The 14,443-nt window shown below is 43.2% G+C and overlaps 3 protein-coding genes across 5 annotated transcripts in view; 1 reads left to right on the top strand and 2 right to left on the bottom strand.

Annotated features, from left to right (window-relative positions):
- The window catches only part of PARP15 (poly(ADP-ribose) polymerase family member 15), a 42,921-nt gene extending 41,270 nt beyond the window's left edge, over positions 1-1,651 (bottom strand). The window contains exon 1 of the mRNA XM_063109316.1: positions 1,595-1,651. Coding sequence (XP_062965386.1) covers positions 1,595-1,597 — 3 coding nt within the window. The 5' untranslated portion in view covers positions 1,598-1,651. The remainder of the gene's footprint in view (positions 1-1,594) is intronic.
- A 3,010-nt stretch (positions 1,652-4,661) lies between these two features.
- On the bottom strand, positions 4,662-13,225 carry DTX3L (deltex E3 ubiquitin ligase 3L). The gene is made up of 5 exons (XM_063101735.1): positions 12,998-13,225; positions 11,803-12,017; positions 8,216-9,742; positions 7,592-7,809; positions 4,662-6,708 (listed from the first exon to the last, which is right to left on the bottom strand). The coding sequence occupies exons 1-5, from the start codon at positions 13,182-13,184 to the stop codon at positions 6,639-6,641; spliced, it is 2,217 nt and encodes a 738-aa protein (XP_062957805.1). The 5' UTR covers positions 13,185-13,225; the 3' UTR covers positions 4,662-6,638.
- Positions 13,226-13,592: 367 nt separating this feature from the next.
- Positions 13,593-14,443, top strand: part of PARP9 (poly(ADP-ribose) polymerase family member 9) — a 30,950-nt gene continuing 30,099 nt past the window's right edge. For 2 of the 3 annotated variants that reach the window (XM_063098225.1, XM_063098228.1), the window contains exon 1: positions 13,594-13,870. The gene's annotated coding sequence lies outside the window, so the exon portion shown is untranslated. Of the gene's footprint in view, positions 13,871-14,443 lie in introns of all 3 variants that reach the window. The other variant, XM_063098219.1, reaches the window with a different exon arrangement.

Raw genomic sequence — 14,443 nt, forward strand, 5'->3', positions numbered from 1 at the left:
TGTGCTTTGTTTTAAAGTGTGCATGGGAATTTACCCAGATAGCCCATATTGTGTCCATAAAACAAATCTCAATATATAATTTTAAAAGAATTCAGATAATACAAGTATGTTCTCAGACCACAATGGAATATAATTAGAAAGCAATAGCAAACAATTGACACCTACAACTACATGGATAATCTCAATTGTATTATGCTTAAGTGAAAAAAGCAAGGCTCTTAAGACTATGTGCTGTATGGTTCCATTTATATGACATTCTGTTGTAAGAACCAAAATCTGATTAGTGGTTACCAGGGGCTCACCTTGAGTGACAAGAGTTTGATTACAAAAGGACTGGTAAGAATTTTGGAGGGTTATGAAACTCTTTCATATCTCCACTGTGGTGACTGTTATACAATTATATACATTTGTCAAAACTTGCTGAACTGTACACTAAAAAGTATAAATTTTCTGTATGTAAATTATACCTTAATTTAAAAAATGAAAGGATAAGTCAAAGCATTCATATACGTAAATAATCAGAAGATATAGTGGATGAAACAAACTAATTTACAATAGCAAGAAAAAAGAAAACAAATTTAACAAGAAACCTTCTATCTGAAGATAACTATAAACCTTAAAAACACAAAAGTAGACTTGAACAATTAAAAGGCATTCTTTGTTTTGGTTAGAACATCTCAATACCACCTTAAGATGTCAGCTCTGTAACACACACACACACACACACACACACACACACACACACACACACACACACACACACACACACACACACACACACACACACACACACACACACACACACACACACGAATAGCTAGGAAGACAGTAAGAAGGAAGAGCTCTGTAGGGGGACTAGCCCTGACGTTAAAACATACGATAAAGCCTCTCTAAAACAGATGAATAAATAGGTCAGTGGAACAAAATAGAAGTTCCAGAAACAGCCAAACTACATATAAAAATCTTGTACATGATAAGGGTGGTATCTCAAGTTACTGGGGAAGCAATAGCCTTTTCAATAAATGGTGTTGAGACAATTTGATACCCATTTGGAAAAAAGATAAAATCAGATCCATTCCCCAAACCGTACACAAGAATAAACCCCAAATGTATATCAAGATCTAAATGTAAAATTAAGATCTAAGTGTAAAATTAAAATATAACTAAAAATCCGAATGTCATAAAAAACGTTTGCGTGGCCCAAAAAAAGAAAAAAAAGAAAAGAAAAGAAAAGCCACCATAAGCAAACTTGAAAGACAAATGACACACTGGGAGGAAATACTTATGACACGTATCACAAATAAAGAAATAATATCCCTGATTTATAAAGAACTTTTAAAATTTGAGAGGAAAAAAAGACCAAAAACGGAAAAAGATGCCTCGTGCTGTGTTCCCTTCCCTTGTGGCAGCCACAGGTCCGAGGGGTAAGCGCCCCGCCCCGGGCCCGCGGGTTAGCCCCGCCGCCGCCTCCCCCCCACCGCCGCCGCCTCCCCCCCACCGCCGCCGCCTCCCCCCACCGCCGCCGCCTCCCCCCCACCGCCGCCCCCTTCCCCCCCCCCCCCGCCGCCGCCTCCCCGCCCCTTCCCTGCCTCACCATCCTCCCGAGGAAGAGGGCCGGGAAGCCGGACGCGCTCGGTGTGCAAGTTTTCGAGAGGCGAGGCCCCAGGACTCAGACCACCAGCGAGGGGAGGGAGCTGGGGCGCACTTATCCTCAGCTCCGCTGGTTCGCCCGGACGGCAGGGCCTGCCCCACCCGACAGACTTGTCCCTTGAACTTCTTTCGCTTTCTTTTCTGTGAAGACCAATTCTGCTTCAGGTTGCAAGCAGCTGCCTGAGAATTGTGTCACACTTTGGGGACAGACGTTGCTGTCTGACAAATTCTGGGTCAAAATCCCAGGCTCTGTAATTCATTATTTGGGTAACCTCAGTCAATCGCATCTGTAAAATGGGCACAGCCATAACAATTTCATGGTATTATCATGAGGATTAAATGAGGTAAAGTCTGTAGTGTGCCTGGTACATTAAAAAACAAAGATCGATTATTAAGTTCTCTTTTCTTCAGGGCATCCCATTCTTTCACCCCCCCCCCCCCCCCCATTCCCTGCATACCCACCTTCAAAAGAATACACTGGGTCCTTTTCTGTGTTAACTAATACAGGGCTGGAATCAGTTTTTTCTCTGGCCTGACAAGGCATTATTTCATTTAATTCAACCAGCATGTATTGAAGACCCTTGATATGTCTCACATTATTTTAAGATTATAAAGATTAATTAGACACAGATCCCTTCTCTCTGGGATGACGGTGGAAGAAAGGGGAAGGAGAAACAAAAACCAGATTAATACACACTTTCCTGCTGCATCATGAAATGTCCTGGCAGGATAGGATGGTATACTCAAAATGAGTAATCGAACATAACTTAAGAAAAGACCTACCTACACAGGTGTGGGCAAAGGGTTAAGGGAAACCAGTAAGAGCTGATGAAGTAGCCCCACGTCGTCGGGAAGATATAGGAAAATGGTCAGGCCCCTCAGATGATCAGAATCTTGCCGAGCATTGGATGTAAATATGCACACGCGCCCAGGTGTTCCATGGTTATTGTTAACATATTTGGGCATGTGCACCCAGGTATCCTGGGTTATGTACTTAAGCATAAAGGACGCATGGCTCGGATCCACGGGGGCCCCCCACGCCCCGGGATGCCCCCGGGGGGGCCGCTGCTGCTGCTGGCTGCTGCTGTGAGCAGCAGCTGCAACTGCTGAGGACTGAGCTAGTGTCCTCTGCCAACGGCTCGCGGGATCTTTCCCCAATTACCTAGTGTGGACCTGCGTGTGAGGGGTCTGGTGACCCAGCTTGGCATGTGAGGGGACCCAGTCTGTACAATGGGTTTGAAGGGTCTGAACCCTAGCCCTGACAATACAAATAGAAACTTAATATAACTAAAATAATGAAACATTTTGGCTTTAGTTAGGATTTCCCCAATTCGACAACTAGCATAGTCTTGTAGCTTTACACCCCACCCTCTCCTTACCATCTAGGCTGAAGGAGCAAGGGAGAGGGCACCTACTGAAACTGGTAAGAGCTTTACCTATAGGAGAGAGCCACCTGGCAGGAGCCATGCCTGCTTTCTGGAGACAGCCAGGGAAATGAATGCCCTAAGCACTGCCCCACCCCTCTGCCCCACTACCCTTCAATCGCTTGTTGGTACCTCCCATTGCTGAACCCAATCAGCAATCAGAGAACGTAGTCCATGCAGTAATTAGAGGTCAGCCCCCAGTACCACCCCCAAGGCAGAGAGGAGGGTAAGTGGATTTTGATAGTGCATCTGTATTAAGAGATATGTAAGAATATTAGGATAATGCGGAAATAAGTGATTCATCGTAATTTGAAGACAAGATTGGACAGAAGTTCCTACAGTAGTGGCATTTGAGTGAGAACTTGAATGATGAGTAGGGAATTTCTAAGAGGAGAATGAGGTGAGGAGCATTCCAGAGAGAGAGAGATAGAGAATACAGAGCGAAGGCCAGAGGCTTGAAGGCATAGGCTGCTTTGGAAACACTGGTACTCTGGTGTGACTGAGCCCTCTGGACTTGGCTGTGAGGATTGAAGTAAGCAAAGTAGAATGAGAAATACCTGATGGCCATGCTGCAGAGTTTACACTTTATTTTCTAGGCCAGGAGTTCTTAAAAATTGAGGTTCCCAGACCAGCAGCAGCAGGCTCCTGTGAAGCAGGAGCAGGTTGCTAACCCATGGCATTGCATCACGTTACTTTACCTCACTCCCTTGTTTGTCTTGCGCTTGCACCCCAAACAAATTCTTAGTATCTTAATCTATGCCTCAGGCTCTGCGTTTTAGACCCAACCAATAGAAAAGGAAATAGCTAACTCCTACATGGAAATCAAAGCAAGAACAGTACTAAACTATTAAGATCAGTGTAAGGAAGTCCAACAAAGGTCCGAGTTTTCTCCTAATGACTTCTTTAATTCTATTTCTAGGGAAACATCAACTACTCAGTATTATTTTTTAATTTTCTTTTTTCTTTGGAGAGGAGGGTGCCCCTGATTTGCTGCTGGTGCTCAATGAGCTATCTGGGTAATTCAGCACTGATGCTGGAGAGGTGAAGCAGAAATTCTACCAGGAAGGATGGGGCAAGTATAGTTTGATAGGGTATTGCATATGCTTTCTCTAGGAGAGAAGAGATGAAACCTGCAGGCTGCTTTTATCTTTCTTTGCGTTAAGAAGGAAAAATATTGAGAAGTGTGATTTTCATAGTCCAAAGTGGCAGAAGTGAAGTCAATAGTAGTTGAATTCTATTGTGAAAAGCTTTAGCAAACAGCTACACACAAAATCGACATACCATTGTATACTTTATGTGTTGTACTTTATGTGTTGTACGAAACATAAAATGCGAAGCCCTTATCAGGTTCAGTAGATGCCCTCTCCCTTGCCCCTCCAGCCTAGATGGTAAGGGGAGGGTGGGGCTACTTCATCGGCTCTTACTGGTTTCCCTTAACCCTTTGCCCACACCTGTGTAGGTAATTCCTTTACTAAATTCTGTTTAATTACCCATTTTCTTTTTTAAGGAAAAAGAAAAAAGGAGTGAAGGAAAGAACACAGTCTGTTCCAAATATGGATTTAACTTTATTTAAAGCAGATACATATGATAACACCTTCCAAAGAGCAAAGGCAGTAATCTAAATGCTCACCAACACTCATATCATGAAACTTGCATATGCACACATTGCAATCTAGGATCCAGAACTTAGTAGAAATAAAACTTTTGCTTCTTTGGAGCAAATTTAGCTAAAAGATTATTAGATAGAAGACAATCAATTAATCATATTATAGAGAATTTAATGAATCACTAAAAACTAAATGTATAATCTGAGTTTTTAAAGAAAGAGACATATCATGTTGCTTAAGCTTCCTCAGCTCTCTAGACAAAGGAAAAGATTCTGGGTTTTTAAGTTCTTCAAATAGGACTTCCTGAAATGAAATTTGCTTTGTGCACTGTGCAGGAATCTATTTCTGAGAGAAGCCTAGAATAAAGGGAACTCCTTAGCCTGCTCCATGGAGAAGTGCCCCTGTAGGAGACAGTATGACTTGGGGGTGCAGAAGCCCTAGATCCCAACTACCAGGTTTAAATCCCAGCACTTCTACTTACCAATGTGGTGACCTTTGGCAACTTACTTATCCTCTCTGTACATCAGTTTTCTCATTTATAAAATGGGGATACTAATTGTATCAATCACATAGATGTAAAGCTTCTACAAAGGGGGCAAAATAAGTACTCATTAAATTTTAGCTATTATCATCTGACCAAAAAAAAAAATTTATATGTGAATGTATATATCTCTTTAGGAAAAGAAGAAGATATATCATTCACCGTTTTTGGAGAGGATGGGACATGGATAACCAGATAATTTGTTATTATAGCATTCTTCTGACTTGAAGAACCATTTCAAAGTAAAATTTGGAACTGGCTGGTTAGCTCAGTTGGTCAGAGTGTGGTCTTATAACACCCAGGTTGAGGGTTAGGATCCTTGTAAGGGCCAGCCACCAAAATAAAAGAAAAATTTGACATGTCATATATTCCTTACAGTAGGTTCAACTCTTTCCTTATTTCTGTCCAGAGAGAGTATCAGGGAGAAAGAGTTTAAGGGAGAAAACATGAATTGGTGGGACTTAATAAAGGAATGAAAAACTTCCATAGTGGAAACAACAGTTACCATAAAATGATAGATGGAAAGTAAAGTAACTTATCTGTTAAAACTGGAAGTGGGGTATATTCAAAAGTACAATAATATCCAGGGGAAAAAATGTTCAGAAACATGTAGCAGGGCAAGTATACCTCATGGGAAAGGTTGTAACCTGGAGCAGGGGGGCAGCAAGGCTCAGGTTACGGGCCTGGTCAGAGTTCAGACACCAAGTGTTCTGGAGTTGGAAACTGAGTTTTGTAAATCAGTGGTGAGGATTCCAGAAATGGCTTCCATATCCTGCCTCTGCCAAAGATTTAGGCAGCATATATCCCTGAGTCAGGCAACAAAAATCTATTACGCATCAACTGTATACCAGTTGTCATTAGAAATAATAGCCTTATTCCATTTATTACCAAAAATTGCCCAGTCTCTGCTCCTGGCCACTTTCTTGCCATGGGAAAGGGAGGGGGAATATGCGTCCCTAATTTTCCATATCCAAACCTTTTAAAAAATATATATTTACGCTAGGATTTCACTTTCACAGGTAGGAATTAAAGGGACAAATAAACAAACAAAAAACTAAAGGACCACCCCAGAGATGGCACTGAAAAGATCAATTGGCAACTGGTGGTCCAACTGAAAAACACAGATGACTTCAGACCCACCCCTAACTCCAACGATGACACAAGAATGAGACATGACACCTCTGCAGCAAAATCTTGCACCTCTTGCACAACTCTGCACACAGATCTTTGGGGTTTTTGTCTTCCATAAAAAAGTATTACTCCAGAAATGAGGCCAGCCAATTCTTACTTGTATACAAACCACTTCTTGAGATGAAAAAATTTAAAAGGTGTTTCTACATAAGGATTGGCATTAACTCAGCCTCCTAAAATACATCTTTTGAAAGCTTGGGTTGAGATAGCCTTCCAGCAGTTTTCTTACTCAATTCCTTTAGCTTTCAGCTCCTCTTTGACACGTTTCAGGTAATCAGGATCAGGGTAGCCATATCTGCAGAAAAAAAAATTCCTTTAGCTTCACCACAAACGGTTCCAATCTGTACAATAGATATTTGGCATCTGAGGATTTAATATTCAGTGTAGCAAACATTCACAGGTAATCTTGAAGGTGGATAACTTATAATCACTATTAAATGTGCAATGTGAGTCATTCAGCTAGTGAGTGAGCCTCGCTGTCTGACCAGCATATCTGCCTTACAACCAGGCTTTTTAAATTCTCAGTATATTGTAAGTAGTGACTATCATAAAGTTATAATCATATGCTGTATTTTATGGGGAAGGGACTTGTAATCACATGCTAGTAGGATTTTCAAATTTGGGGATGTGAAAAGGTCTCAGAGTGCTTCTCTGTTTGAATACCAAGGGTCTGAGGTATTCTATTTGAGTTTCATAAAGAACAACTGGATTTCCTGTAACTCAGCTTCAACCACCATTAGTGCCCTTACAACTTAGACGTTTTCTAGAGGGCTATTGGTCAAATGAGTTCAGGTTCTCTGTAGACTGATGGGGGTAGAGGTGAGAAAGAAAGGTGACCTTAAGAGAAAGCAAAGTAAATAAGATTCCTAGGATATACCCTTCAAATAGATATGATGGTCCAAATTAAATCAACTTAGAATATCATTCACCTTGGATTCTGAAACCCCTTGCCCTTTGATGCAAAATTTAATAACCATTCTGTGGTTGGCAGGGTAGAAGGTTATGGGGACCAATCTTTCTGTCTTTGAGGTCATCATCGCCAATTAGCATCTCTCAAAATACTTTACTATACCCAATACCACTGTTATAAAGTCTCCTTATATCCACATCCTCAAATTGCCATATTTTATAATCTCTACACTCTGTTTAGCAACCATTACATTTCAAAAGGCTCTCACTTTTCTGGTCCTCCATATTGGGATGTTTTGTGGTGGATATCATTCCACGTAATGACATCTGAGATTCCTAATACTCGAGATTCCCCCACTGTGAAAATCAGCCTTTGCTTAAAGGCCTTACAAAGAAGTCTCAAAATCTCCCTTCCTTCGTCATTATCAGGCAAGTATGCAGTTCGATGAGTTCCAGAATAACTCTTTCCTGGGTTTGGGTGCTCTTCCTGCATGAAGATAAGAAAATGTTATGTGAAAACAGTCCCCTGTCTAAAGTTTACTGTATATATAGGTGTGTTCATTTGTAGATAGAGCAAATTAAAAGCAAGAAAAGTGTCAACAATTCACATTTCTCCTCTTTTTTCAAATTCATGCTGGGAACACTATCCACCTTCCTGACTCTCTCCACCCTAACACATAATCTCCACCTACCCTTTCTCTGCCTTAAGAATAAATACAAAAGATACCTAAGTTATAAGCAAATGCTGTGACTTTATCACTATTTCAATCTCTTGCAAATGACCATGGAAATAACTACCTGGGAAATACAGTCTAATAGGTATCAAACAGTCTCTTTTGCTCTGGTAATCCTAGCATAGTGGAAAGAAACCCATGAACCTCAGAAACACTTACCGTTTGTATGCCTCCTTTCATAAAATATGTAATCACAATGGAGCCACAGGTTTCATAACCTGGAAGTGATAAAAAACTATAATTCATGGTTCCATCTGGCTGATTCCCTTTTTGGGCACCGTAGGAAGTCTGACAGACAGGACAGATTGGCTTGTACGACATGGCGACTTTGATACAAGGGCTACAGAATTCGTGCTTGCATTTTGGTAAAACTTGTTTATTACTAATGGTGTCCATACAGATGACACAGATGACCTCTTTCTTCTTGTCCACTTCTGAGTTCTCAAAACTGGCAGAGCCCTTGAATGGAGGGGAAGCCACTTTTGAATCATTACCATCAATGTCCACAGGTATTTCAGGATCCTCATTCAATTTCTCTCCAGCCAGCAGAGACAGTTCCCCTCTTTTTAAGATATACTGTTTTGCCTCTGCAAGGTGATTTGGCAAACCAGTCAAAGTCACTGACTCTTTATTTACTACAAAGTGTATATATGGATGTTTTTTTCTAAAGTCATCGGCAAACTTGGTCCCATGTAAGTGCTTTCTCTCCTTGCGCAAAGTTTTCAGTAAAAGAACTTCTCTCGTCAGCTGACATGAGAAATGCTGAAAGGCATCAATGAAACACGCACAAGCATGCACAGACAGATCTACATTCTTGTCCTTAGGTTCGAACAGAATGTGGGTTTTCTGATTTTTCTCCAAAACCTTACTGCGAGTGTCGTACTTTTTGTCTATCTCTGATGCTTCCTGGAGTAATTCAGCTTCTAAAAGCTTATAGCAAGCAGTGTCAATATCAATTCCATTCATGTGACTAGAAGCCAATATTTTCACAGGTGCCTTGACAAGACTTTCAGAGATTTTTTGCTTGGCAGCTGAAATGTCATCTTGGGTCCCAAGAAGAATCAATTCTCTTCCTTTCTCCTTTATAAGGAGCTTTGTAAATTGGCGATTCAATTCCTCTTTGATTTTATTTGTCTGCTTACTGTCTCGTAAAAGGACACATTCTTGCTTCAGAGGTTCTGTGTTCTTCTGAAATTCACTGACAAAATACTCACCAGCTGTTTCTACGTCACCTGATTGACTCGCGATGAAGTCTAAACTGACTGTATGTGGAGAACTCTTTTGGATTTTGATATTTATATCAAATCTTTTCTCTATTGAGTCTATTTTATCAGGACAGGTATGGCTGAAGTATTCAAAGAAAGGCAAGGGGACTTCAAAATGGTTGTTTTCCTCTTCTGGCCTGGTTTTTGGTTTGGAAGGAGAAATGTAGCCGATCTGGTCCTGCAGACTGAGTGGCTTCCTCTCTGTTGTTGGAGGAGAAGATTCACGCCTCTGCTCATTTTCCAGGAGCTGCTCACTCAAGAAGCAATGTATTTTTTCAATATCTTTGAAGTCACCACACACCATCTCAATCCCATTGTGACCCTCCATTTTTTTGACGTTGGGGCACAGAGTAGTTATGTGTGCCCTCTGCTCTTTGGAGAACAGGTTACAGTTCAGGTCAGCTGTTACAGTAAGAAAGATCTGAAATTTTAAAAGGAACAGGAACAAATAAAATCTCTCATACATGCAGGGAGGGCTACAGTCATCTTTTCAGGAGAATGACTAGAGAAACAACCACTATGTCTCCCCTTAGCAGTGAGTGACTCCTCTCAAATCCTAGATGCTACAGCCCAGAGGTTCTCAGTCCTGTCTGCATATTAGAATCACCCGGGGAGTTAAGTGGAAAAAAAAGAAACTGAGGCCCAGGCACATCCTCAGAGATGCTGATGTAACTGGTCTGCAGTACAGCCTGGGCATGAACATTTGTTAAAAGCCAAGAGATCTGTGTTCTCATGCTGCTACAATCTGTTTGACCTTGGGGAACTAGGGTGGAAGGAAGGCACTTCCGCTTTCTCGGTGCTGTGGTCCTTACAGGAGTCTGTGAGCCTGGAAGGGAGTCATAAATATAGGAATATAAGGATGTTTTTTTCCTATTACTGTTTTTTCTCTTCTCTCTCTCTCTCTCTCTCTTTTAAACTAAATACTTGACTGCATGCAAAGTTGCTGGGCCCTTCTAAACCCTGGCTTTTAGAAGCTCAAATATAAGACAGACACAGCAGATTAGGATAAAAAGGACAGAGGCAAATTTAATGTGATATAAAAGCAAAATTTCTAATGTTTTGTTCCCCCTCAAGGTCTTTGCATACGTTCTTTTCTCTGCATGTAACATCTTTCCTCTAGATCTTCAAAATGTTTCCTGAAGCCAGCCACTTCTCATACCTCCATCAGGACTACCCAGAGTTCAAGCCAATCTCATCTTCCACCTGGCCCACTGCGACCCCTCCTAACTGGGCTCTAACCTTCCACTCTAGCCCTTTCCAACATTTGGTTTTTCACACAGCAGGCAGAGCGATCTTTTAGAAATATAAATCAGAGCGCCTCACTCCCCTGGCTCAAAACCATCTAACGAATCCCTAACATTTAAGTGGAAATCTAAAGTCCCTACCTATATCCCCAAAGACCTGACTTCTGAGCACCTCTCCAACTTCCTATCACTCTCTCCATTGCTCACTGCCTTCCTCCCACACTGGCTTCCTTGAACCTTCTGGGGCTCAAGATATAAGTGCCTGTCTGTGGACTTTGCACTTGTGCTTCTCATTGCCGAGAACGTTCTTCCCCCAGGAATCCGTTGGGTAGCTTCCTTACTTCATTCATTTCTCTACTCAGAGGTCACTTCATTTGAGAGGTTGTTCTTGACATCCTATTTAAAATGGTGGCTCTGTCACTATCATTTACCATGAATTATTTTTCTTCCCAGCACTTATCATTGGTAGACATTTTATTACATATCTGTTTACTCTTATTGTCTGTTTCCCTCACTAGAAGGTAAGGTCCCTGAGGGCAGAGTCTGCCATGTTCCTGGCTGTGTCCCCAGCTCCTGTAACAGTGCCTGGCACACAGAGGCAGTGGAAATCTATTTGAATGAATCTTTACATGGCTGGCTCCTTCTCATCATTTAAGTCTCAAGCCAAATGTATCATCCTCAGAGAAGTTGTTTTTGTCTTCTGGCCAGAAGTAGCACCACCTCCATCTTCCTCTGGCTCACCATGGCCTGTCATTCTGGGAGGCAAAACCTCATTTTACTTTCTTCTTAGTATCACTCTCTCTGAAATGCACTTCACTTTTGGAAATGGTTTTATTTATTTTGTTTACTTGCTTATTGTTTTTCTGTGCACCTCCCCACCCCCAATACAAGCTGCATGAGAACAGGAGCCTTGTCCACTACGTTCACCTAGGTCCCAGTGCCTAAAACAGTGCCTGGCCCATACCTGGGGAGCACATGGTTTGTGCATCAATAATGCACGAGGTGTGGTGATCAGAGAGGAAGTTGTAGGAACACAGCCACCTCCTCCTTTCAATACTCACCTTTTGTTTTCTTGTTTTTGCTTTTTGTGGTTTTTTTATTTAAGATATTTGCTTTTATTGAAAATAATGGATTATACATATTTGTGGGGTAGAGTTGAATATCCATACCTGTGTACAATGTGTGATGATCAAATCAGGATAATTAACACGTTCAACATTACAAAACGAATACTTGCCTTTTGGACACAGGAATCCACATCGTCAGGAACATGTCCTTCATTTGGATGCTTCTCATCAGACTGTGCCCCTGTTTGTGACTGTGTCAATGAAGAAATTCTGGGTCTCGTTTTCTTCTCTATTGGATTTTCAGTGGGTTCCAGCAAAAAAATGGTCACGGGTTTTTCGTCAACAAAAATTTGATGCTCTTCTTTTTTCAACACTCCCTCCTTAGCTTCAGTGGAGACATTAAACACACACATACACACACAGAAATGAGACAGATTTCAAATAATTCTCTTATTCACGTATTTATACCCAGCCCCAGCACCTTCCCAGTAAGGCTGCTCCCTGTGTCCTAGAAGGTGGGTCCGTGATGGGGGTAGAGGGTACAGGGGAGCTATTCAGAACTCTAAAGTGAGCAGTTTAAGTTTTACTGTAGGAATCAAAGCTTAACGGTAGTGAAACATTGTCCAGTCATTAAAAGTCATGTTTCTGAAACTGTCCCCAGTCTCCTATTTCAATAATATGGAATAATACTCATTACCCAGTTAAATGAAAAAAAGCAGAAATCAAAAGTGCAGACTCAGAAATCTGTAAATACACGTTTGTTGACAATCATAGAAAAAGGCTGGAAGGAAATCTACCAAAATGCTCACGTTGTTTATCTCCAGGTAGTTTCCTTCGGTTTTTTTCTTTCTTCTCTTCTCTTTTCTATAGCATACATTACTTTTGTAATCCTCAAAAATAAATCAACGGAATCGTTATTTAAAACATAAAAACGGGGCCGAGCCCGTGGCGCACTCGGGAGAGTGCGGCGCTGGGAGCGCAGCGACGCTAACGCTCCCGCAGCGGGTTCGGATCCTATATAGGAATGGCCGGTGCACTCACTGGCTGAGTGCCCGTCACGAAAAAGACAAAAAAAAAAAAAAAAAAAAGCCTAAAAACAGAATGCCTAAATGTCAAGGACAGCCGCTGACAGGCGTCTGCTGGAAGATGACCGCTGAGACTCAGTCAGGAAAAGAATCGGCATTAAGGTGCCGTCATACCAGATCGCGGGCTCTGTCCTCACTGTCGGTGTGAGTGGGTCTCTCGGCAGCAGGGGCCCTCGGTTCCTGTCCCCTCCCCCACCCCGCCAGTGCCACGCTTTCTCTTGCTCTCTGTCAGCCTGAACTGCGTCTGCCTGGAAACCCGCACCTGCTGCCTGCCGCTCACCTGCTCTTTCTCTAAATTCCACCCGGAAGGTGTTCGGGGCGCCGAGGCCGAGGGGCCGGACGGTGCACTCTCCGCCGCCCGAGAGCCGAGGGCTCTGGAAGTAGCTTTCCAGCTTCCTGTGCAGCCGGGGGCCGGGCTCGGACACCCGCACGAGGAGCGGGGACGGCGGCGGGAGGCTGCAGGCCATGGCTGTCCGCGTCGGGCTGGCGCCGGGGCTCCGGGACGCAGCTGGGCCGGGACCGTGGTGAAGGCGCGGTCCGCCCCGCAGCCTGGGGCGCAAAGTTTCAGTTTCGCTTCCCCGGAGGTCCCTCCCTGTTCCCGGCAGAGCGCTCCCTCCGCCTCTCTCGGCCGTCCGCGCTGTCGTCTTCCGCCGAGTGAGCAGGTCGGTGTCCCGGGCGGTGGGCGTTGGAGAAGGCGGCTACTCTGGGGTCTCGGGGTCCCTCTCCTGCAGACTAGGGCGGGGCGGCGGGGACCGGGGTCCCAGGGCCAGACCTCCCCACGTGAGGAGATAGACTAGGCAAAGAAAGTAAGTTTCTCCTGCGTTTGTGACTCTTTGTAACTGTTATTTTTGTTATTACTATTGTTTGCCGCTAAAATGTAATTCACATTCTGAATTCTTGTTAAACTTACCTACTTTTTATAAGAAAATTGAATTTGTTCACCTGTATTGTGACTTATTTCATGTTTCCTCCCTCCAACTCGACCCTTTACACTGACTCTTGGGGCTTTTCTGCCTTCACTGCTTGATCTGGCCCGGGGCACCGACCGCCTGCTGCCCTGCCTGCTGGGGAATGAAGACAGGGTCAGTCCCTGACCTCAGGAGGCGGACCTGTGAACGCAGGAGCAAAATCTCTTGAAGCCTTCCAAGAGGAAGTAAGTGTCAGGCAGAATCTTAATGAGTGTGTGTGGGGGGGGGGGCTCCGGGAGGGGTGGGAGCCTCTGAGGCAGTGACCACTGTGGTCTGAAGCACAGAGGGCACCCAAGGCCTGGGAGGAGATGAGATGGGTGAGGGAGATGAGGGAGGAAGGGCCGACCTGGATCAGTGCTGTCCAATAGAAATAGAATGGGAGTCATATGTTAGTTCTAAAATTCCTAGTATAAGGGAGCAGGTGAAATTAATTTTAGTGATATGTTATTTAACTCAGTATATCCAAAATTTAATCATTTAAGTATGTAATGAGATATCTTACATTCTTTTTGTCATACTAAGTCTTTGTGATCCAGTGTTTTCATTCCCCTTAACATCACATCTCAATTTAGATTGGCCACGTGCAAGCGCTCAATAGCTGCATGTAGCTCATGATCCACCTCGGACAGCACAAGTCTAGATGGTGAAAGGTCTTGAGGACAAGTGGGGAGAAACTGAAGGGTTGTAATCAGGGGAGGCAGGAGAGTGAAATGCCAGACTTGCATTTTGGAAAGATGGTACTGACAAGGATGTGGAGG

The sequence above is a fragment of the Cynocephalus volans genome, chromosome 1, assembly GCF_027409185.1.
Source record: "Cynocephalus volans isolate mCynVol1 chromosome 1, mCynVol1.pri, whole genome shotgun sequence".
Taxonomy (NCBI): Eukaryota; Metazoa; Chordata; class Mammalia; order Dermoptera; family Cynocephalidae; genus Cynocephalus; species Cynocephalus volans.

Bases quoted from the DNA above. Each gene is read 5' to 3' on its own strand.
- DTX3L (XM_063101735.1), bottom strand. From the start codon at position 13,184: ATGGCCTGCAGCCTCCCGCCGCCGTCCCCGCTCCTCGTGCGGGTGTCC. The intron at 12,018-12,997 runs GTGAGCGGCAGG...TCTCCACTGAAG, and splicing joins GGAATTTAGAGAAAGAGCAG to CTAAGGAGGGAGTGTTGAAA. The intron at 6,709-7,591 runs GTGAGAGCCTTT...TTTTTTCTGCAG, and splicing joins CAATATGGAGGACCAGAAAA to ATATGGCTACCCTGATCCTG.